The sequence below is a fragment of the Polypterus senegalus genome, chromosome 3 (assembly GCF_016835505.1).
Source record: "Polypterus senegalus isolate Bchr_013 chromosome 3, ASM1683550v1, whole genome shotgun sequence".
Lineage (NCBI taxonomy): Eukaryota > Metazoa > Chordata > Cladistia > Polypteriformes > Polypteridae > Polypterus > Polypterus senegalus.
In genome coordinates, this window is record NC_053156.1 from 51,205,068 (window position 1) to 51,231,370 (window position 26,303).

General features: G+C 40.0%; 1 protein-coding gene across 1 annotated transcript in view; it reads left to right on the top strand.

Moving 5' to 3' along the window:
* dnah2 (dynein, axonemal, heavy chain 2) overlaps positions 1–26,303 on the top strand; it is a 521,611-nt gene that overhangs the window by 54,342 nt on the left and 440,966 nt on the right. The window contains exons 9-10 of the mRNA XM_039749646.1: positions 496–687; positions 7,658–7,815. Of these exons, the coding sequence (XP_039605580.1) occupies positions 496–687; positions 7,658–7,815 (350 nt within the window). The remainder of the gene's footprint in view (positions 1–495; positions 688–7,657; positions 7,816–26,303) is intronic.

The following is a 26,303-nucleotide window of genomic DNA, read 5'->3' on the forward strand; positions in this document are numbered from 1 at the left end:
GTTATGGTTCCTCTTAAATTGAAAAACTGGTTGATGTTTTTTTTCTAGAATACTAAAAATTGTCATTATTATGTTGGTCATTCATTTATTCATTCATTCTGCCCTACATATTGTAATTCTATTTGGCAAGAAGCTAAAATATATCCCATCAGCTTGAGTGAAAAGGCAAAGCCAGCACTGGATGGGGGGGATAACCTGCTGCTGAACACACTCATACAGTACATTCACCCATGTTGTCTCGTACCATGCCAATACTGAGTCCACAGTCAAGCTACATTTCATGCCATCAGGCTATGGAGGGCAATGAAAATACACAAAGTAACTCCATGCAGACAAACATTACTCAATACTGACAACAATGATACAGCTAGGTGTAATATGCCAGTTAGCCACTTCACCACAAACACAATTCCACATCTTATAACATAACCTAAGCCACTGTCTTGCAGTTAAATGTGTTTTTCTTTTTTTTTTTTGTTATATGTGTTTTTTCAGGATGGTTCGATGCAAGCCCAATCAAATCTTTTATTCCTTTCTATTCTTCGGGAACCATGTGAAGAGCTGGCCAATCTTAAGCCTCATGAGATCCCTGAAAAGCTGCCTAAGCTGCTGAGTTTAATACGAATCATTTGGGTGAACTCTCAGCACTACAACACACGGGAGCGCATAACATCACTTTTCCGAAAGGTACAGTAAGAATTTCTTTGAACTCTGAACATGTGATGATGAATTTTATCATTGACTTGGGTTTGGAAATTATGCCATCATTAAGAATAATTAAAAATATATATATATATTATTTTTACTTAAAAATTTTAGTTCACTTATGTGTCTTGTCTAAAAGTCAGGTTCACTTCCACTGGCCCAATTTGTCTCAGTCTGACCTGCAGTAAAAGGTAAAACCAGAGCGCACCAATGAAACTTGCTTACAGTATGAATCTGATCTGGCTTTCTGGACTTCTGAGCCAACATAAATAGTAGCTGTGTAAGCCCGTGCTGTAAAAAGTCTGGGCTTCTAGAAACTATTTAAATCATCAGAAAAAAAAATTGAAATGCAGAGGTGCCTGGCCCACTTGTCTATCAGCGGCTAAGGAAGTTTCTCTCTCGTTGGGGTTTTGTTTTGCCAATGTGCTCACCTCGCTTGTGAATTAGCGGCTAAGCAAGTTTGTCTTTCATCGGCAGTTTCACTTTGGCGACAGAGTCACTTTCTGTGAGCTTCATGCTGTAGCCTCACACTTCCAGGCTGGACAGACAGACTTCCACATGTAGATGTTTATATATATATACTAGCAAAATATCCGTGCTTCGCAGCGGAGAAGTAGTGTGTTAAAGAAATAATGAAAAAGAAAAGGAAACATTTTGAAAATAACATAACATGATTGTCAATGTAATTGTTTTGTCAATGTTGTGAGTGATGAGTATACACACACATATAAACATATATATGTATATATATCCATACATATATATATATATATATCTACATATATACACATACATATACATACACACATACATACATACATACACACACATATATACACACAAATACATATATATATATATATATACATACACACACACACATATATAAACATATATATACATATACATACATATATACATATATACACACACACATATACACTCTTTGGGGTGCGAGCAACTGTTGCTGGGGGTGCCAGAATCCATTAAGGAAGAAAAATGAAAAACATTATTTGTACAAAATCTTAATTTATTTATCCATTCCTATACAATTAAATGGGCAGGGTATTTCGTATCAATGCAATTCGCTGTTTGTTAAAACGGATGACTCCCGCTCTTACGTGCAAGTCTGCGTGGATATTATGAACTATCGTATCTGTTCAAGTTCTATTTAAATTTTAAATAGAAGGAATTTTTATTTAGTCGACAGAAATATCTTTGGTAGGAATGTAAGTTAAATGTAGGCATCATTGCATAAATTTTTCTTCACCATACAAATGTATAGTAAATTCACCTTACATTCCAACCAAAGATATTTGTGTCGACTAAATCAGGGGTGTCAAACTCAATTGCACAGGGGCCAAAATCCAAAACACACTTTAGGTCGCAGGCCGAACAGGATAAACATTTATTAAACACACAAAAACTAAACTTTTAAAACTTTACTTTTTTTAAAATAAATATGAATAAAAACAGACAGGGATATTATTCCGGAATAAATCAACTCAAACCTTAAATAACTCATAATATTTTGCTCTCCATAAAAATATATCCTGTATCCAGGATTATCTCCCACTAATTGAGTGCCTGCCCATATAAGGCCGTCCGTCAGCAGCAATCCAATAGACACGCTGCCGCTAAATATTCGCGGGTGAAGGACTGTGCTTATGCAAACTAAGATGAGATGGTCTGGGATAGACTAGTGTTTGGCACAAACTCAGCGAAAGTGCGAGAGAAACTTTTAAGTGCCGTGTCTTAGCTAACATTAAATAAAGCCGTGGACATCGCAAGATCGCACAAGAGAGCACAAGCACAGCTGAGAACCTTCGATGCATGTACTCCGAGCAGCTCACGTGAACTGACTGTGAACGCAGTACACAGAGAACAAGGAAGAGCTCCAAAGAGCGCTGAACAAAAACGCATTACACAATTGAGAAGGCAGCAAAAGAATATGAAGCGAGTGACGCATACAAGCATATTCATAAGTGCAGCTACTGCGGAAACAAAGCATGGTGTAAACCTTAAGTTTAAATTAAGTTCATAGACAGGCTGCCGCTGGCGTTTGTCATGCCTACGACGAATACGATATTTGCTAGATACAAGTTTAATGAGAAGATGCAGGGTATAAACGAGACTTTTGATCACTTTGTAACTGAGTTAAAATTGCTGTAATGGAGTTAAAATTGCTGGCGAAGGACTGTGCTTATGCAAACGAAGATGAGATGGTCAGGGATAGAATAGTGTTTGGCACAAACTCAGCAAAAGTGCAAGAGAAACTTTTAAGTGCCGGGTCTAAGCTAACATTAAATAAAGCCTTGGACATGAACAAGCCTTTGTAGACATATCAATAGGAAAGCAAGGTGTAAAGCTTAAGTTTAAATTACGTTCATAAACACGCTGCCGCTTAATATTCGCAGGCAAACTCACAACTTGATACCGGGTATGCCTGTTAAACATCTTAGATTCACGAGTACCGATTTGGGTAGTGATCACTTTGATGAATGAAACCTGTTATCTTTACAACGGTTGACAACGAAGATGAGATGGTCAGGGATAGACTAGACAAACACGGAATGTAACTTGAACACAACACATCCTCCAAATACGAACCTGATTGAAACAAATAATGATATACAAAACAATTACATTGACAATCATGTTACGTTATTTTTAAAATATCTCCTTTTCTTTTTCATAACTTCTTTGACACTACTTCTCGCTGAAGCGCGGGTATTTTACTAGTATATATATATATATACTAACAAAATACCAGCTCAGCTAATACTGCCTTAAAATTTTTATTAAGAAGAAAATTAAACCTTTTTAAACTGAGGAAATATATACCAATAATTATTTGTTAAGGATCTCTTTGTATGCCACGTTGTCAGTTCGGCCCTCCGGTTGTAATATGACCAAGCTGTGCGCTGAGCTTACTCTTGAGCATGCAACGTTCAGTTGGCCATGTGAAAAGTAATCTTGTTTCAAATCTCACAGCTTGGATTGCTGCTGTCATAATCGGTTTGAGTTTCATGGTTTGTTTCAATTACGACAGTATTTGCAGGACTTGTGTTGAAGTGACATTCGGCATCTTTCAAGCGTTGTAAGCATACAACCGGTTTCATCGATAACTTCACATCCAGCTTTTGAGAGTTTAAACATTCATAAACATCAAAGTGTCCACTACTGAAATCGTCACCTGTGAATCTAAGATGTTTAAGAGGCATTGGCGGTTGTCCAAAGCTGTAAAATATTTGGCCATTTCAGTACACTTGAAAGCAACAACCGAACAATTCAGCCGCAGCCATCAACTCACATGCAGAACCATAGGTGAAGAGCTTAAGCATTTCACTCTTATAGTGCTCCTGTGTAGTATAATTATCTCCTGTACCGCCATCAGTCCACACCTTGAACTTGTCCCAGTCATTCAATACATAACACACAATGTTCCTCCGGATATCAAGACTGAGCCTGATATGGCCGTGCAATATGTAACAAAGAGAATGGAAAAGGCAGGCGGCATCTCTAGGCATGGAAACCACTCGGTAAGTAACAGTTCTTTGATCGATGGTGATCATCTCGATAGACATGTTAATGGGGGTACGGTTGGAACGATAAATGAAATGGGTATCTGAACAATGTAAAGGAAGTGTAAAATACCTACACAATAAATATAATCGCGGACATTGTCGACCGTTATCGACCGTTACGCGTAGAATTTCGAAATGAAACCTGCTTAACTTTTGTAAGTAAGCTGTAAGGAATGAGCCTGCCAAATTTCAGCCGTCGACCTACATGGAAAGTTGGAGAATTAGTGACGTTGGAAAGTTCAATATGGCGGCCGACAGTGGCGTCATACCACCGAAATAAGTACATACATTGGTATCGGTTAGCGCAGGGAAGCCGCCTACAAAATTTCGTGAAGATGGGGGCAGCTTTCTACCTACATGGGAAGTTGGAGAATTAGTGACGTTGGAAAGTTCAATATGGAGGCTGACAGTGGTGTCATACCACCGAAATAAGTACGTACATCGGTTTTGGTTAGCACAGGGAAGCCACCTACCAAATTTCATGAAGATGGGGCCATAAATAAGAAAGTTCAACATGGCGAACGTTGTCAACCGTTATGACCGTTACGCATAGAATTTTGAAATGAAACCTGCTTAACTTTTGTTAGTAAGCTGTAAGGAATGAGCCTGCCAAATTTCAGCCTTCTACCTACACAGGAAGTTGGAAAATTAGTGACGTTGGAAAGTTCAATATGGCGGCTGACAGTGGCATCATACCACCGAAAAAAGTATGTACATTGGTTTCGGTTAGCGCAGGTAAACCGCCTACCAAATTTCGTGAAGATGGGGCCATGAATAAGAAAGTTCAACATGGCGGACGTTGTTGACCGTTATGACCGTTACGCGTAGAATTTCGAAATGGAACCTGCTTAACTTTTGTTAGTAAGCTGTAAGGAATAAGCCTGCCAAATTTCAGCCTTCTACCTACACGGGAAGTTGGAGAATTAGTGATGAGTGAGTGAGTGAGTGAATGAGTGAGTGAGTGAGTGAGGGCTTTGCCTTTTATTAGCATAGATAGTTGATGCGCTTGCTGCTTCCTGAGCAGCTCTTCTTTTCTCCACCATGCCAGCTGTAGCTTCTACTCTTTCAGATAAACAGATAGTTTAAGCTTTTACTTAATAGCTATATTAAGTTTCTTCAAACCAATAGTGGCAAATATAAGCAATGCAAGGAATTATACAACATGAGTGGGGTCATGCAGTCTTCGTTCAATCCCTGTTGACTATTCCCACATGATTCAGTTGCTTAGTTACAGATTATATACAGTATTCTTAATTGAAAAATGAAAAAGATTTCTTGCCAGAAGCAGAGGCCCTTTCTAAGCACTCACTAGCTAAGCAGCAACAGATGGAAAGCTCCATGAAAGTGTCAGTTTCAATTAGAGACAGGAACTTTGCAAGTGTTAATTTTTACAGCTGAGCTCAGCTTTTTACAAAAGTGTCAGAAAAGCAGCAAGTGCACTAAAAAGTCATTCAAAGTGTGCATTTCCGGAGGGGAAGCCTCTCACCTCCTCACTTCTTGCCCAAATTAAGATCCTTGCATACTTATTTTCATCCCGTTAGCAGAGCTTACAGTTTCTCAAAACACACATAATGTTACTGAGTCATTATCACAAAGCACAAAGTTATTTATCCATGGTAGCCAAAATGTGGACTATCTCACTAAGTAAAATCCTGTTTTCCAAGAATGCACTGTACTTCTGTTCATCATGACAAGACTTTTAGGCTAAGGCCTATGATATGAAATCTGTCATTTGAAAAGGTTAAAGGAGTGCTTTGTAGGGTTTATAAACTGCACAAAAAAACTAAAGGAAAACACATCAGATCTCAATGGGGAAAAAACATCATGCTGGATATCTATACTGATATGGTGTAATGTTTTAGGAACGAAAGGATGCCACATCGTTTGACGATGGGCTGAATTCAAAGACACCCGTAAAATCAAAGTGAAAAAATGTGGCAGGCTAGTCCATTTCTCAAAATCAAACTCATTAGTTTGTATGGCCCCCACGTGCTTGTGTACATGCCTGACAACATCGGGGCATGCTACTAATGAGACGACGGATGGTGTCCTTGGGGATCTCCTCCCAGATCTGGACCAGGGCATCACTGAGCTCCTGGACAGTCTGACGTGCAACCTGGCGGCATCGGATGGACCAAAAACATAATGTCCCAGAGGTGTTCTATTGGATTTAGGTCAGGCAAGCATGGGGGCCAGTCAATGATATCAGTTCCTTCATCCTCCAAGAACTGCCTGCATACTCTTGCCACATGAGGTTGGGCATTATCGTGCACCAGGAGGAATCCAGGACCCACTGCACCAGCATAGGGTCTGACAATGGGTCCAATGATTTCATCCTGATACCTAATGGCAGTCAAGGTGCCATTGTCTAGCCTGTAGAGGTCTGTGAATCCCTCCGTGGATATGCCTCCCCAGACCATCACTGACCCACCACCAAACCAGTCGTGCTGAACGATGTTACAGGCAGGATAACGTTCTCCATGGCTTCTCCAGACCCTTTCATGTCTGTCACATGTGCTCAAGGTGAACCTACTCTCATCTGTGAAAAGCACAGGGCACCAGTGGTGGACCTGCCAATTCTGGTATTCTATGGCAAATGCCAATCAAGCTCCATGGTACCGGGCAGTGAAGACAGGGCCCACTAGAGGACATCGGGCCCTTAGGCCACCCTCATGAAGTCTGTTTCTGATTGTTTGGTCAGAGACATTCACACCAGTGTCCTTCTGGAGGTCATTTTGTAGGACTCTGGCAGTACTCATCCTGTTCCTTCTTGCCCAAAGTAGCAGATACCGGTCCTGTTGATGGATTAAGGACATTCTACGGCCCTGACAAGCTCTACTAGAGTAACTGCCTGTCTCCTGGAATCTCCTCCATGCCATTGAGACTGTGCTGGGAGACACAGCAAACCTTCTGGCAATGGTATGCATTGATTTGCCATCCTGGAGAAGTTTGAGTACCTACACAACCTCTGTATGGTCCAGGTATCGCCCCATGCTACCAGTAGTGACACTGACTGTAGCCAAATGCAAAACTAGTGAAAAAACAGTTGGAAAAGATGAGGAAAGAAAGATGGCAGTGGCCTCCACCTGTTAAACCATTCATGTTTTGGGGGTTGTCTCATTGTTGCCTCTCTAGTGTACCTGTTGTTAATTTCATTAACACCAAAGCAGCTGAAACTGATTAACAACCCCCTCTGCTACTTAACTGACCAGATCATTATCGCAGTGGTTTCATTAACTTGATGCTATACTCTGATTCAAAAGTGTTCCTTTAATTTTTTTGAGCAGTGTAGTATCACAGTATCCTTTTGCAAATGTGTGCTTAGTTGCATCATTTTGACGAAACTGCTTTGCTCTTTCTACAAGGTGAGCAATGATATCATCCGACTGTGCTGCAAAGAGATATCCCTGGACCGTTTTTTTGAAGGGTACACTGTAGAAAGTGAAAAGAACTTCAACGACTGTATTTACTGCTGTCAGGCATGGAAAGAACATTACCTTCATGTCTCACAGCTTCATCATAGGTAGGTGACTTTTTTTAATGAAATTTGATTTATTTTAATAATGTCAGAAATCCCCAATTGCCAGAGTGGTGTCCTTCAGGGGTTAGTGGTAGAGCTGTTGCTATTCATAATATATAAAAATGATTTGGATAGGAATATAATTAACAAGTTGGTTAAGTTTACAGATTATACCAAGCTAGAATCTGATGAATCATTCTAGAGGGACATGGAGAGCATACAGTCTTGGAGAGATGTGTGGCAGATGAAATTTCATGTAATTAAATGTAAAGTAATACATATAGGTAGGAAAAATGTTACATTTGAACACACAATAGGAGGTCTTGTAGTAGACTCATCACTAACTACATCCAGAAATTGTTTAGAAGCCCTTTAGAAGGCTAACTAAATGTTAGGTTATGTAGTACAAAATGTTGAGTACAAGTCCAAGGAGGTTCTGCTCAATCTTTTTAACATAGTGGTGAATCCTCGTGGAGTACTGTGTGCAGTTTTGGTTTCCAGGATACAATAAAAAGTACAAACACTAGAAAAAGTCCAGAGAAAAGCATCTAGGACTGCAGATGATGCATTATGAGGAAATATTAAAAGAGCTGAGCCTGTTCAGTTTGAGCAAAAGGAGATTAAAAGGTGACATGACTGAAGAGTTTAACATTATGAAAGGAATCAGTCCAGTGGATCAAGGCTGTTACTTTAAAATGAGTTCAGGAAGAACACAGGGACACAATTGGAAACTGGTTAAGGGTACATTTTGTATAAACATGAGGAAGTTTTTCTTTACACAGAGAACCATAGACTCTTGAAATAAGTTACCAGTAGTGCGGTAGACAGTAGGACTTTAGGGATCTTCAAAACTCAACTTGATGTTTTTAGGGGAATTAAGTGGATAGGACTGGTGAGCTTTGTTGGCCTAATCAGTATATTCTGAGCCTTTCTAGTATTCTAAATGACTTAATTTTTATAGTTAATGGATTTTATGTATGCTTTGAAGTAATTATAAAATAAATGAAGTGGCTTAACAGAGTTGTGAGATTCCTTTATAACTAATAATGGCCTCTTTTGAGCAGTCATTGAATCTCAGATTATAGCCAGGAGGCCATAATATAAAAAAAAACAAAACAATGGTTTATTTACAAAAGTGATTATAATTATATGGTACAAGCGATTGGAGAAGGAGAAGTACAGATAAACTGAGACACCACTATTCCAAGCCTTCCTAAATGTATGATTTCTTCTGGCTTCTAGACAGGCTTATGCACCTGCCTAGCAGGAAACCTAAATTTAGGTCTCTTTCTGCTCACACCTTCCATCTATTTCCTTCCACTGCCCTCTCTTTCTACTACTAGTCAATTATTTACCTACAGTTCACCTCTGAAGGTGCTTTTAAAACCCAAGTATGAACCACTTTTGGGGTCATGCTGTGGATAAAGAATCGAGAGTAATCAACTTACAGGTCGCTTACCCATTAAAATAGGTAGTATATAGCTACTTATATAATACAGCCATGTGTCACTCTACTGCCACCAATCAGGTTGTGGGACACATAATCCATATTCTTGCATCCCCCCCACTCTTCCCAGTTTTTTTCTATAGCCAGTTAACATCTAACTCTGGTGCTCACTATACATTTATGGGGCTTAGCGTGTTATGTCAATGCTACAAAAGATTGCTTGTGTCACTGTACACCAGTGTCTTATTTCCTGGCTCCTGTTCTTATTTGAGTAGAATAACCTGCAGTCTCAGTCCTCATATCATTAAGAATTTCATAGTTTCGAAGATTTTACCCTGAAGGCACGGAGTTAAGAATTCTTGGCTTATGGGAAATACTCTCAGATACCAAAAAGTCTGGTATTAATTATAGAATCCTTGTGCTGCAATGCAGATTTTGAACTGCAGCATAACAGTGTAATAAATGAGAATAGGGAACAAACCAATTACCCTATAGAACATACTTAACCCACTAGTGATGTCAGGGAAATACATCAAGAATTTCTTTGAAAGGTGAAGTCATGAAACTGGTTAACAATAGCAAGTCACTGGCAAATGTCCTTTATTGGTGTGATTAATGTTGCACTGTACTGCATTGAATGGTGCCGCAATAGGTGCTACATCAATGCTTCAGAACCCTGAGTTCAATCTCTAGCCTACTATGTGGAGTTTGCAGATTTTCCCTGTAAAACATATATGCATTTACACTGGGCACATTTGTTTTTGCCATCATTTCATTGATGGGCATGGGAGGTTAAATGTGTATATGTATTGTGTTATGCCTTTTCTGCTATTTTGGCCAGGGGCAGCTTTATGTTTCCTGGTGTCTTATTAAATTACACAGTTATTCACATTATCTACCCTAACAAAGGATGAGCAGTTAATCATTGAACTAATTAGTTTCAGTTCAAGTGTCTATAAAAGGTTAACTTTCCCTGATTTACCATCAAAAATACAGAAACACTTCCAAATATTCTGTCATTGAATGTTGGCAGCATCAATATTGGCAGAAATAACACTTTTCAAAAGATCAGATCAGAGTTTAATTGTATTTAGTGAAGCAGACTAATTAGCTTTTTATCTGAAAATAAACCTACTGTTTTTATTTTGAAAAATGTATATTTAACTAACCCAAATATTCTGGGGAATATCTTACGTTCGAAACTGACCTTTGGCAACTTATTGTAATGCAAAGCCAACATCAATATAATTAAATCAGTGAAGTACTACAAAAAGGTAATGTTCAGCTTGCTGTATATAGCAAACCAAAAGGGGCTTGAAAAGGAAAGACAGATTAGAGTCACAGAGTCGGCACTATGGCCTGAAGTATTGATTATTTTTCCTTATGAACTTCTTTTATTTCCAACTCGTTACCATTTCCAGCCTATTCAATGCAACATAAATTCTTGATCTTGTAGTGAGATTACTTCTGTGATGATTTAGAGTACATTTTAAATGCAGGTTCCATTTGGTTAATTTTATTTTCACAGAAAGGTGTAGCGAAATTCATTTTATAGACTATTATTCTAACTCCTCCATAAATATGACCTGTGAAACTGTTAAGAATAAATCTTTGCTGAATTTGGTCTGCTATTGCTCTGTTTTGAACTCTGGAAATATAGTTAACTAATTAGTTTAATCAGAAACCATTACATTAATGCATTGCTGTCACTGAAAGTCTTTGGCAGAAAGCTTTTTTAATTAATAAATAATAAGACAGAGTCAAAAAATGTGTTTTATTTTCTCTCCCATGTTATTTGCACTTATAGCTTGATTTTGTTTAGGCAAAATAGACCCCTTTATATTTTATTCCAAAATAGTGACTAATAGTAAACTGATGGAAATATAACACTGAAAATTAGCTTCCGCACCTCAATTGTAGTCTGTTTGTTTATTTGCCAATAATGCAGAAATGTCAGAACTGATTTTCAATAAAGTTTGCCTTTGCATTGCTGATGGTTCAACTCAAAATATAGGCTATGTGGCATACTGGAGGAAGTAGTTATAATGGGGGCGACAACAAAAATAACAGTGATAACATAGGGATACCAATTCCCATCAGGCAGTAGGAATGTGTTGGGGCTGATGGGAGGGCACTGTTATCAGTAAATGCAATGTTTCTTACCATTCAGAGCAGGATCTCTTCTAAGACCACATTTTTGGATAAAACCTTTATTGTCTTGCTGTATTACAACTTTTTTCTAACAGTGCATGGTTTTGTTCCATTGTGGCTTAAATTTTCAAAAGACACTTTTTATCTAAATCCTTTTCTGAGAATAATAATGGCCCAAGCAGGGTATATGGTATTGCCAAACTCTTAAAGAACTGTGTTGTTTTCCATTCTTTCAAATCCCACTCTAAAACTTTTAAACTTCCAAAATACCCCTTTTAATGTGTTTTACAGTTGCATCTGTTTCACAAAACTCTATGCAAAAAGAAACTTAGCTGTTTTAATTAAACTACCTATTATTTTGTGATGTTATTTCTACTGCACGTAACCATTTAAGTGAGATTCTGGAAGCAGGACAAGAATAGTGGTGGTATTGTGTGGGTCAAACATGCAGTTGAGAATTTCATTGCCCTAAATGCACAGGTGTCGATAACACTGAAATGAACTGATGTCAATACATTTTTTATCACAGCAAAACCTTACATTTTTTAATTAAGCCAGCGCTATCATACAGCTGCATATAGTTACAAAGTGCGATAGAGCTAGGCCACGATGAAATAGAATGCAATGCGATTTTTTAGCTAATGTCAAGTTGTTGTTCAAAATGTGATAGAAAGAGAAACACTGTGGATGGCTATGGTAACTTTTGCTGTGCCTTGATGGTACACATTATTTTAAGTGCATTTTATTATGCTAACACAGTATCATTATTTTTGGCAATTTTAAATCAATGAATAAATTAAGTTTGAATTATCTTTATAACATTATTGAATGCAACCACTGGTGCTGTCCTCTGTAATAAGGCAGCCACCTACAGCAATATCTGTGAACCCCGGGCCCTTACAGTAGCTGCTTTACGCAGTCGATAGATTCAACAAAGCATTCAATTTATTAACATGTTATTAAACATCTATATGTAAAATGACAGTACACCAGGAAATATGAGGTGTGATCAAAAATATGGTGAATGCTTAAATAAAAAATATATATTGCAGCAAAAGACACATTGCCATTAATCTCCCTCAAAATACTCTCTTTTGCTTTAAACACACTTATCCTAATGTTCTTTCCACTTTCTGAAGCAGTTCCAGAAGTCCTCCTTTGTGAGTGTCTTTAGTCATGGCTGCCTCGATGTCCTGCGTGTTAATCAAGATCCAACATCAAATTAAGGATGATTGTGTTTTTTGACCTTGATGGAATTGTGCGAGCTGAGTTTGTACCCAGGAACACTATTGTGAACTCTGAATATTATAAGGGCTTATTAGAGTGTTTAAGAAATAATGTGGGTAGAAAACAACCTAAGAAATGGCCAAACGTTTTCATCTTCCATCATGACAGTACTCCGTGTCACGCATCGCTTCTGGTACAGAAATTTCTGTCAAATAAAAACAATATTGTATGTCCTTACTCATCGGATCTGGCACGGTCAAATTCTGGCGCTTCCCCAAAGTCAAAATGATCATGAAAGGTAAAATTGAATAGATTCAGGACATTGAGGCAGCCACAACAAGCACAACTAAAGACACTCTCGAAAGAGGACTTCCAGGACTGCTTAAGAAAGTGGCAAAAATGATAATAATGATAATAAGTGAGTTCAAAGCGAGGGGGATAAATGTCAATGTGTGTTTTATTGTAATGCATTTTTTTTATTTAAACATTCACTGTATTTTAGATGGATTGGCGATTCTACATTGGCCCTAGTGTGTGCTTGGCGTGTGGGTGTGTTTGTGTGTGTCCTGTGGTGGGTTGGCACTCTGCCCTGGATTGGTTCCTGTCTTGTGCCCTGTGTTGGCTGGGTTTGGCTCCAGCAGACCCCCGTGACCCTATTCAGATTCAGCAGGTTAGAAAATGGATGGATGGATGTATTTTTTGATCACACCTCATGCAATGAAGTAGCACTCATGGTCCCAAACCAACCAGGAGTTACAGCAATTATGAAATCCAACCATACACCAAAAGAAGAAATTCTCAGATCATAAGAGCAGGGTAATTGATCAGACTGGTAGTGTCAATGACAAATGGGACACTTGTATTTCAGCCTACATTGATAAAACATTTAAAAAAACACATAAATGTTTGCTTTCTTACCTTATTAACACATTATAGAAATATGCTCAGACAATGCCAGGTACTTTGGCTAGTAAACATATTTTATTAGGTTTCTTTCATATCCGTTAGTTTGAAATTGCTTTACTGTTCTGTGGTTAACTCAATCTGTAGTTTTATGTTTTTGTATGTTGTGTAATATGTAAAGTTTCTAATTGTATTTTACCTGTAAACTTGTTATGGTACTCTGAACCTGCAGTCAGTGAGGAGTGCAGTACAAAATAAATGGAATTGGAATTGAATTAAACTCAGTTGGTAAAGTATTATTTTTTTACCATGTTATGTGTTTCTAATAAAGCTGGTGTGTCATGGAAAGTACATTGCTTAAAATGCAGCTTCTTTTTGGTTCTGCTCTCTTGTCTTCCATGTACAGCGTGAGCTGCTTTGTAATTAGACAGAAACAATACAGTGCAAGATGTCATTGGGCAGCCCTGCCAAGAAGCAGTATAATTTAAATTTTTATGACGATAGAGCATACAATAAATTACATTTATAGATAATTTTGCAAGTTGCATATTTTTAAAGCAATTATGTAGTGTATGCTAATAGACTGTGTCTCTCTCTTGCTGCTTTATAGAATTATGGGATTTTAAGTGAGTCATTAGGTATGTGCTTTGGCAAGCAGTATATGAGTCACTGTTTACTGCATTGTCTACAGTGAATATTTGCGGCATTTGTCATTAGGCAATGGTCACTCTGTTTCTGGTGAAAACTCATTTGTTTGGTTGAGTTTTATTTACATGCCTATTATCTACATGCTGCTAATTTGCTGTATTTTTAGTTAGATAAGTGGCAGTATTGCTGAGTCTGTGCACTGTTTATTTTACTGTGTCAATCATTCACCATCGTCTTACAAGTGCTTCTAGTATTATGATCACTGAATTGCTTTTACAAGACTTCGTATCCGGGTGTAATCTTTAATGGTGTGGTTGTCTTTCATAAGCAGTAGAATGTCCATTTGTTCTAATGACCAATGAGATTAGATCACTGCATTGTAAAGTTTGGTGTGAAAGTTTACAGTGCTAATCTTTTTGCCAGCACTGGTTGGCAGTGGGACATCTAAATAAAGCCTGGATGTTCTCATCTGTGCTCACCAAGTTTTATGGTTGTACAGTGGAGTCAACCCTGCCTGGCTGCATAACATTTACCTTTGGCACCTGCTCAGCTCAGGACCACAAAGGGCACAGCAAAGGTGGCACAGATTATATCATTGGCATATACCTGCATTCTGTTCCAGACAGATAACAGCCACTATCTTAGAAAGGTAAACAGCAGAACTCAGACACTGTGTATTCTCAGTGTTCTCCTTCCTCAGTTCTTTCTTATGGTACATTTCCATCACAATGGGCATCAGTGAATTTAGAGATGGATTTATCAAGAGGTCATAAATTTAATCAATAGCCATAATACTGACAAATGCATGTTCTTATATGCACTCACAGAGCGAATTATTTGGTACACCTGGACACCTGTTTATGCATGCAATTAGCCAATCATATGGCAGAGCCGCGCAATGCATACAATGTGGCAAATACAGATCAGAAGCTTCAATTAATGTTCATGTCAAACACCAGAATGTGGAAAAAATTTTGACCTCGGCGATTTCAACCATGGCATGATTAATGCCAGATGGGCAGGTTTAAGTATTTCTGTAACTGTTGAAATCTTGGGATTTGCACATGCAGCAGTCTCTAGAGTTTACTTGGAGTCGTATGACAAACAAAAACATCCAGTGAGTGGCAGTCCTGCGGGTGAAAATGCCTTGAGAACAGTCAGAGGAAAATGGCTAGGTTGATCTTTCAGCTGACAGAAAGTAACAGTACAGTAACTGAGATAACCACTTTGTACAACAGTGGTAATCAGAAATGCATATCACAACCCTGAGGCAAATGGGCTACAATAATAGAAGGCCACAACCCTGAGGCAAATGGGCTACAATAATAGAAGGCCAAGTTGAGTTCCACTTCTGTCAGCCAAGAACAAAAAGCCCAGGCTGCACTGAATTTTGGCTCACCAAAACTGGACATTTGAAGACTGGAAAAACAGATCCTGGTTTGATGAATCTACAATAGATTTCTGTCGAGGTACACAGATGGTGGGGTCAAAATTTGACACCAAATAATATGAATCATTGCACCATGCACCTAAATTGCCTTATGTCAACAGTCCAGGTGGCGGTGGTGGTGGTGGTGGTGGTGGAGTAATGGTGTAGGGAACATTTTCTCAGGCCTGTTAATACCAGTCAATCATCGCTTGAATGCCACAGCTTATTTAAATATCATTGCTGACCATTTGTATCCCTTTATAGCTACAATTTACCTATCTTCTAATGACTATTTACACCATGTTATTGTACCATGCCATTGGATCTGTATCTAGTAGAACACTTTTCGATGAGGTGAACAGCTGACAAATCTACAGAAATTGCATGATGCAATCATGTCCACATAGACCAGAATACATCCATCCATCCATCCTCTTCCGCTTATCCGGGGTCGGGTCGCAGGGGTAGCAGCTTAAGCAGAGAGGCCCAGACTTCCCTCTCCCCGGCCACGTCTTCCAGCTCTTACGGAAGAATCCCAAGGCATTCCCAAGCCAGCCGGGAGACAGTCCCTCCAGCGTGTCCTGGGTCTTCCCCGGGGCCTCCTCCCAGTTGGACGTGCCCGGAACACCTCACCAGGGAGGCGTCCAGGTGGCATCCTGATCAGATGCCCGAGCAACCTCATTTGACTCTTCTCGATGCGGAGGAGCAGCGGCTCTACTCTGAGCTTCTCACCCTATCTTTAAGGGAAAGCCCAGACACCCTGCGGAGGAAACTCATTTCAGCCGCTTGTATTCGCGATCTCGTTCTTTTGGTCACTACCCATAGCTCATGACCATAGGTGAGGGTAGGAATGTAGATCGACTGGTAAATTGAGAGATTTGCCTTACGGCTCAGCTCCTTTTTCACCACGACAGACTGATGCAGAGCCCGCATCACTGCAGATGCCGCACCAATCCTCTTGTTAATCTCACGGTCCATTCTTCCCTCACTCGTGAACAAGACCCCGAGATACTTGAACTCCTCCACTTGGGGCAGGATCTCACCCCCAACCCTGAGAGGGCACTCCACCCTTTTCCGGCTGAGGACCACGGTCTCAGATTTGGAGGTGCTGATTCTCATCCCAGCCGCTTCACACTCAGCTGCGAACCGCTCCAGAGAGAGCTGAAGATCACGGCCTGATGAAGCAAACAGGACAACATCATCTGCAAAAAGCAGTGACCCAATCCTGAGTCCACCAAACCAGACCCCTTCAACACCCTGGCTGCGCCTAGAAATTCTGTCCATAATTCTGTCCAACTCTCACTGGAAACAGGCTCGACTTACTGCCGGCAATGCCGACCAAGCTCTGACACTGGTTGTACAGGGACCGAACAGCCCTTATCAGGGGGTCCGGTACCCCATACTCCCGGAGCACCCCCCACAGGATTCCCCGAGGGACAAGGTCAAACGCCTTTTCCAAGTCCACAAAACACATGTAGACTGGTTGGGCAAACTCCCATGCACCCTCCAGGATTCTGCTAAGGGTGTAGAGCTGGTCCACTGTTCCGCGACCAGGACGAAAACCACACTGTTCCTCCTGAATCCGAGGTTTGACTATCCGACGGACCCTCCTCTCCAGAACCCCCGAGTAGACTTTTCCAGGGAGGCTAAGGAGTGTGATCCCTCTGTAGTTGGAACACACCCTCCGGTCCCCCTTTTTAAAGAGGGGGACCACCACCCCGGTCTGCCAATCCAGTGGCACTGTCCCCGATGTCCATGCGATGTTGCAGAGACGTGTCAACCAAGACCGTCCTACAACATCCAGAGACTTAGAGAACTCCGGGCGTATCTCATCCAACCCCGGGGCACTGCCACCAAGGAGTTTTTTGACCACCTCAGTTACTTCAGTCCCAGAGATGGGAGAGCCCACCTCAGAGTCCCCAGGCTCTGCTTCCTCTTTGGAAGGCATGTTAGTGGGATTGAGGAGGTCTTATTTTTCTATTCATTTTGTAAAGCACTTTGAGCTACATTTTTTTTTGTATGAATATGTGCTATATAAATAAATGTTGATTGATTGATTGATTGATTGACCATCCCCACCATATACAGTGTTGATACTGCACTGCTTCCCCCTCCTAAGACGCCGGATGGTGGACCAGAATCTCCTCGAAGCTGTCCGAAAGTCGTTCTCTATGGCCTCTCCAAACTCCTCCCCTGCCTGAGTTTTTGCCTCAGCAACAACCGAAGCTGCATTCTGCTTGGCCTGCCAGTACCTATCAGCTGCCTCCAGAGACCCACAGGACAAAAAGGTCCTATAGGACTCCTTCTTCAGCTTGACGGCATCCCTCACCACCGGTGTCCACCAACGGGTTCGGGAATTGCCGCCACGACAGGCACCGACCACCTTGCGGCCACAGCGCCGGTCAGCCACCTCAATAATAGAGGCATGGAACATGGCCCATTCGGACTCAATGTCCCCCACCTCCCTCGGGACGTGGTTGAAGTTCTGCCGGAGGTGGGAGCTGAACCTACTTCTGACAGGGGACTCTGCCAACATGTTTGGGCCTACCAGGTCTGACCGGCATCTTCCCCCACCATCGAAGCCAACTCACCACCAGGTGGTGATCAGTTGACAGCTCCACCCTCTCTTCACCTGAGTGTCCAAGACATTTGGCCGCAAGTCCGACGACATGACCACAAAGTCGATCGTCGAACTGAGGCCTAGGGTGTCCTGGTGCCAAGTGCACATATGAACACCCTTATGTTTGAACATGGTGTTCGTTATGGACAATCCGTGACGAGCACAGAAGTCCAATAACAAAACACCGCTCGGGTTCAGATCGGGGGGGCCATTCCTCCCAATCACACCCTTCCAGCTCTCACTGTCATTGCCCTTGTGAGCATTGAAGTCTCCCAGCAAAACGAGGGAATCCCCAGAAGGTATGCCCTCTAGCACCCCCTCCAGAGACTCCAAAAAGGGTGGATACTCCAAGCTGCTGTTGGGCGCATACGCACAAACAACAGTCAGGACCCTTCCCCCCACCCGAAGGCGGAGGGAGACAACCCTCTCGTCCACCGGGGTAAACCCCAATGCACAGGCTCCAAGTCGGGGGGCAATAAGTATGCCTACACCTGCTCAGCGCCTCTCACAGGGGGCAACTCCAGAGTGGTAAAGAGTCCAGCCCCTCTCAACCTTGCGCACTAGCTCAGGCTCCTTCCCCTTCAGAGAGGTGACATTCCACGAGCCAGTTTCTGTAGCCGCGGATCAGACCGCCAAGGTCCCCGCCTTCAGCCACCACCCAACTCACACTGCACCCAACCTCCTTGGCCCCTCCCATAGGTGGTGAGCCCATGGGAAGGAGGACCCATGTTACCTCTTCGGGCTGTGCCCGGCCGAGCCCCATGGGTGCAGGCCTGGCCACCAGGCGCTCGCCATCGAGCCCCACCTCCAGGCCTGGCTCCAGAGGGGGGCCCCGGTGACCCACGTCCGGGCAAGAGAAAACGTCGTCCATGGTTTTTATTCTTCATCGGAGGTTTGTTGAGCCGCTCTTTGTCTCATCCCTCACCTAGGACCAGTTTGGCTTGGGTGGCCCTACCAGGGGCATAAAGCCCCAGACAACATAGCTTCTAGGATCATTGGGACACGCAAACCCCTCCACCACGATAAGGAGGAGGGGTGGACCAGAATCTCAAAGGAATCTCAAAGGAATATTTCCAACATATTGTGGAATCCATACTACAAAGAACTGAGGCTGTTTTGAGAGCCTTATCAAGTATTAGTGTAGTGTTTCTAATAATTTGTTCAGTGAGTATGTGATACCATACAGTATAAGGCTCTTCCAGAACTGTACATGTGCAGTCACATCACAGAGCAGAGGTCCTTCCAGCCAGGTAGTAAAGTAAACTGACTGTGGAATTCCTATTGTATCACTATCTGTAATCGTTAGGTCACATGACTATAAGGGTTAGTATTATAATTGGTGTGATTACTCGGTGGCCCTCAGGCACTTGGCATCAGCTGTCCCTCCTCGGTATGTCTTGTCGCTGCTGGTTTCTAGTGCTCATCTGGGAAGAGAGAATGACATGCCCTGAGGCATCAGGTGTTCTTCTTCTGTTTGCCTGGGGTTTCCCCTGTGCTCACGGGTTGGATGCCACAAGGAAGAGATGATGGAGGAGTGAACTATAACAATATACATTTATATATGTTGCATTGAATATATGATGTTATATTCATTGTCTTTTTTGTCTGTTGTTAGTATTTTAAAAGTCAGTAGTTTGTGAGAGACACACATATAGGAACATAATTGCACAATGTGCACATGACAATTCACTTGAACTTATGCTAGTGCTAGAAAGGCTGTCTACTGAATGGGTTTAGCATTTCTCTGGTAACAAACTAAACAGAAGTTCTGGTGGCAAATCAATTTAAATCATTAGTTTCATTCATTTGTTTGCTTGGCTTTTGGTCAGCTGGATGCCTTTAAGCTTTGTTCTGTGTTCTTCATTAATTTACAACAGTTCTGGTCACATCAATGAATCTGGCAAAAATGTTAAATGTCTGAAATTGAGTCCGTCAATGATGTTACAAAAACATCTCTTCAGTCACAACAAAAAAGATGCAAAATGCCATTGCTGGACACCTCAAAGTGTAAGAAAATAGGGACCTTTCACTAATATATCCTATAGTTAAAGAGACTCTGCTCTGGGCTGTTATGTAAGCCTTTATCTTCTACTCTTAGTTTAAACACTGCAGGTTATGTTTTAACAGGTTGCGTAAATTAGGAGGGATTCACGTGACCTGCAGTGTTAAAAAGAAGATTTTACAATCAGTTCTAAACTCAGCTGGAAGCCAATATAGTGATTTAAGATCTGAAGTCATATGGCTATATTTTCTGCTTCTGTTGTTATGAATTAATTAATTTTACCTGATAATAAAGGCAAACAGAGAGTGGGGTCAGAATTGTTTAGTCACATTAGAGAACAAGCTCTTCTTTGTTCAGCGTGAGAGATGTATCACTGGTTACATCAATGCTGCTTTCCACCTTTAAGTGTTAGCATCAGGAAGACATGAATAATTTCAACATTTTCCACCCTGTTCTCATATTTACTACTAGCCATGCTATCTGTCAAAGACAAGAAATTGAAGAGCTAAAAAATTTTTGCTTTCTTTTCTTCATCTACTTCAGTGCTTCTCCTTTGTCAACATCTCTTTACCAGTGCTGTCTGTCTCATTCCTGTAAAATTCACTTCTCAGACTCTGTCATTATTTTCAACCGGCTTTATACTTTCTGTCTTTTAAAGTGACTCGTTCAGCAAGCACCCTTACTCATCCTCATGAATCTTACATTTACAAATCCTCTTAGGTAACATCACTAAAGTCAGACAGACCAATTACACCAAAGCCAAACTGACCAATCAGATTGCTCTGAGGGACTGGCCACACAGACCTTAGTGTTTTATTATATAGGAAAAGTAGAAGTGTGTATCCTCTACCTCCAAATCTTTTTTGGATTTTGGGATGTCCTTTTATGATTTTAATTCTAAAACCTTCTATTTAATACAAGTCTATTAATGTGCACAGTACAGTAACTTTTCAATAGCTTTTCCCAGCCCAGGCACACTTTTTTCCTGTATTTTCACAGCTCCTTAGACCTTCGCACCTCTGCAATGATGAATTAAATGTTTATAATGAAATACCAATAAATAGTACTTTCCTCACACTTGTCACAGAGTCCCTAGTTATGCCAGAAATGGACTCCACAATATTTTCTTAAAAATACAAGAAACCTTACATGACGCTTATCTTAACATTCTTGGTTTTCCCAGTTGTCATTGTATTATCATGGTATATCCCTCTACTTACCCTTTACCTATGGGTAAGTGTACTCATCAGATTTGTTACCGGGATGGTTTACTGTCGCACCTTAAGATTATCACATACATACATAGATATATACATACACACAGACCCTAACCGCAACAATGCCCCATGAATGGCACACACAGAGCTGATTAACCTCTAGCACTTTAAACCACACAAGTGCCTTTAGAATAACACCGCCTGTCACTCTCTCAGCAATTCCAGAGACTTTGGCATGAACAACATACGATGTTTTAAATATATTTCAGACCTAAATATTACTTTTGGTCTCAAAGAAAATATTCAAACATACAAAGGCTCAGCATCCTTGACTATAGGCCATTATCTGCCAAGAATGCCTCCCTTTACATATTGTTCTCTACTTTTGGGTGGAGCTCTCACCTGCAGCCTTAATAAATCTCATAGCACAGAGGTAATGGCTAACCTCAGGTTGCAACAGGTGCTCAAAGAAATCTGCCTTATTATTTCAATGAATCTAGACATATAAAAAAGCCTAGAAAGTTAAAAGCAGCATGGTATTTATTACAGGAATAATAATACCAGTTACAAAGAATAATACAAAATAGGACTGATAGTAAAGTCTGGACATATATATATAGTTTTAAGGAAAAGCTTAGGAAAAAGTAAAGATGACAAAAACGAATGTCGCAGGCAGTTTGTGATCTAGGACTCGTAGTTGTTCATTAGATGCTTTTCTGACAATCAGATGGAAACGGCCACATGTTGATGTCGCTTTGTTCTCTTCTGACATTACTCTATTCTCTTCTCCTGATCTCTTCGTCTGATGTTGCTCTTCAGACAACGCATATTTATTATAAATTAGATACACCTGATTGGCTGACTGTCAATATGATGAAAGGATTTGTTCAGATTCTTTAATCTTGAGTACCTCCTTTTTTCCAAACAATAAAACCTGTGTGATGTTGCTTAGTACTTCTGGCATGTCTTCTTTTCCCAGGCTGTAAACCAATTTAGCAACTTGTTGTCCCAGATCTCATGTTTTAAAGTAATCAGTAGCCTCAGGAATCTCCTAAATTGCTGGTCAGTTTAAACAAATGGTACTGTGATTTAGGAAAACAGATTGCCTTTGTTCTTAACTGTCCATGCAAGTATTAAGTTCATCTGTTGTTTTTTCTTGAACAAAATTTAATGAAAATATAGTCCAAAATTTACAGATTTTGTACTCTACAACAGTCGTTAAGCACAATTTCTATTTTTCAAGACTTCCCCGTCTTGATTATCTTCCCCATACCCATTTATAACCTCCTATCACCAAGTTTTGTGTCCATGGTTTCCTTCCCAATTTCTGTTCACAGAGGGTAATGTTATTTGTTTTGTTTTTTTTATTTGTATTGATTTTATTGTAATCATTACATACAAATAGATCAATTTTTATAAAAAATAGGATTGAAAACAAATTAACTCCCACCCCTGAGAAAGGGAGCATGTGCAATGGAATAAAACTTAAAAATAGTAAAAATAAATAAATTGATGAGTTTAATAGCCGGATACAGATAAATGGAGAAGAAAAAGAAATGGGGAGAGAATCTACTTCTTAAGTGCTTTAAGAGCTTATTCTAAAATATTATCGATTAGGTTTTGCCAGATATTTTCCAATTTCAAATAATATAAAACATCAGTTACCCACTGACTTAAAAGAGGAGAGATAGGATTCATTCAGTTTAGCAAAATAAGTCTGCATGCCAATAGTGCAGTGAAGGCAATCACAGTTTGTTTGTCCTTCTCCACTTTAAGCCCATCTGGAAGAACACCAAACACAGCTGTTAGTGGATTAGGAGGGATTGTGACACCAAGGCTGTCTGAAAGGCACTTAAAAATTTTTGTTCAGAATGATGTTAATTTGGTGCAGGCCCAAAACATGTGACCCAGTGAGGCTGGAGCTTGATTCCAGAGTTCACAGGTTGGATCTTGCCCTGGAAACATTTTGGACAATTTCAAGCGAGACAGATGTGCTCGACATATAATTTTGAGTTGAATAATTGTATGCTTTGCGCATATGGAGCTTGAATGAATTCTCTGCATTGCTACCTTCCATTCCTTTTCTGATATGTTGAGTGAGAGATCCTTTTCCCATTTTCCTCTTGGATCTTTGGAAGGGAAGGACTGTAAAATATTTTTATATATTGCAGAAATGCTGAGTCCTCGAGAGCAAACTTTTTTCCAGCATAGAGGAAGATGGGAGATGGGAAAAATCGGGCAGTTTCTGTTTAACAAAAGTTTCTAATGTGAAGATAGTGAAAGAAATGTGTTGCTGGAAAATTTAATTTGGAATGTAATTTTTCATAGGATGCAAAGATGCTGTCTATATAAAGATCTCTAAGCAATTTAATCCCAAATGTTTTCCAGATATTTAAAACTGCATATGTTTGCGAGGGTTGAAAAAGGTGGTTCACATGCAGAGATGCCACAGATAAAAGATTCTCCATCTTAAAATGCTTTCTACATTGGTTTCATATTCTGAGTGAGTGAAGCACAATTGGGTTATTAGTATATTGGCAATAACTTGTATTTATTAGGGCACATAGCAGGGAATATAAAGAAGTAATGCAGGATTTTATTTCTAGTGTGGACCAAGCCTGTGTATGTTCATCTATTTGTTTCCAAGTTTTATAGTTTGTATGTTTGCTGCCCAGTAATAAAACTGAAAGTTAGGTAGAGCCATGCCACCTTCTGCCTTAGGTCTTTGTAGGGTCGCTCTTTGGATACGTGGATGTTTTAAGTTCCAAATAAATGAGGTTATGGTTGAATCTAATTGCTTAAAAATGATTTATTGATGTATATTGGAATGTTTTGAAATAAAAGAGAAGCTTAGGAAGGATATTCATCTTAACAACGTTAATTCTTTCAGCTAGAGTGAGATAAAGGGTTGACCTTCTATGTCAGTCTTGCTTACTTTTTTCAATACAGACGGCAAAATTTTGTTGATAAAGAGCTTTATGTTTACTTGTGATATTTACCCCTAGGTATTTAAACTGATCTGCAATGATAAAAGGGAAGGTGTCCAATCTAATATTGTATGCTTGAGAATTCACTGGAAAGAGCACACTTTTATTCAAATTAATTCTGAGACCAGAGATCTTTTGAAATTCTGTAAGTGCTGTTAAGACTGCAGGCACAGTATTTTGTGGGTCTGATATATACAGTACCATATCATCTGCATATAGAGAAATTTTCTGTTCAGTCCTTCTCTGATAATCCCCTTTATCTGATGAGCATTTCGACAGTGAACTGCCAGTGGTTCAATGGTGATTGCAAAAAGCAGTGGTGACAAAGGGCATCCTTGTCTGGTACCACGTTCTAGTTTAAAGTAGTCTGAGCAAATGTTGTTAATACAAACTGAAGCTTCTGGATTGGTATACAGTAGTTTGATCCATGCACAAATATTCGGGCCAAACCCAAATTTCTCTAATGTAGTGAAAAGGTAATTCCATTCAATCATACCAAATGTTTTTTCTGCATCCAACGATAATATTATCTCCGGGGTGTTTGACTTTGCAGGTGAATATATTACATTAAACAGGCATCGGAGATTGGAAGCTAAATGTCGGCCTTTAATAAATCCAGTTTGATGTTGTGATATTACTGAAGGCAGTACTTTCTCTATCCTTCTAGCTAGGTCTTTGGAGAGTATCTTAACATCATTATTCAGAAGTGAAATTGGTCTGTATGATGCACATTGTAATAAGTCCTTATTTTGTTTAGGAAAGACGGTGATTAATGCTTGGCGAAAAGTTTGAGGTAGAATTTGATTGTCTCTAGCTTCTGTAAATGTTGCTAATAAGAGGGGAGCTAGCTGAGTGGAGAATTTCTTATAAAATTCGACAGGGTAGCCATCAGGGCCTGCTGCTTTCCTGCTCTGAAGTGACTTTATAGCATCTAGTAATTCTGATAGTGCCAGAAGTTTATCCAATTCCTCTGCAATAAAAGTATCTATTTGTGGTATCTGTAATGTATCCAGAAATGCATTAGATTGTGTGTTGTTTTCTTTGAACTCAATAGAATATAAGGATTTATAGTAGTCTCTAAATGTGTGCATTATATTTTTATGGTCAATTATTTTATCTCCATTCATGTTGGTGATTGCTGGTATTGTATTGCAAACTTCTTGCTTGTGGATTTGTTGAGCTAAGAGCTTATCAGCTTTTTCTCCATGTTCATAGTAATGATGTCTTGATTTAAAAATTAGTTGTTCAGTTTGTTTGGTTGTTAAGAGGATGAGTTCTGAATGCAGAGCCTGCCTTTTCCTATGAAGAGCCTCACTTGGACACCTGGCATGTTCTTGATCTATTCTAGTAATTTCGCTGGTTACCTTCTTGGTTTCTAATTTATTTCTGTGGGAAAGATATGAAATAATCTGTCCTCTTAAGAAGACCTTTAGAGTTACCCAGAGTATTCCTGCAGAGACCTCTGAGGATGTATTTGTCTCTAGGAAGAAACTGATTGTTTAGATATGAATTCTGTACAGTTCTCATCTACTAATAGAAGTGGGTTAAGACGCCATGTGTAAGATGAGTATGTGGGGCATAATGATTTCAGCTCCAAGATCAGAGGGGCATGATCAGAAATAACAATAGTGTCGTACTTGCAAGCTTTAATCATAGGCAAGAAAGAAATGTTATTTGTAAGGGGAGCCTTTGCATCACCTATCTCCATTAAAAAGGTCATATCAGGTAACTGAACAATTTCATATCACAAAGTAGCACCCTGGCTGTCCAAAAACTGAATTCAGCTTCTGTAGAGCATCTCAACATAGAAGAAACAGGTCATGCACACATTAGAGCTATTAGATCAAAGACCTTTCAAAG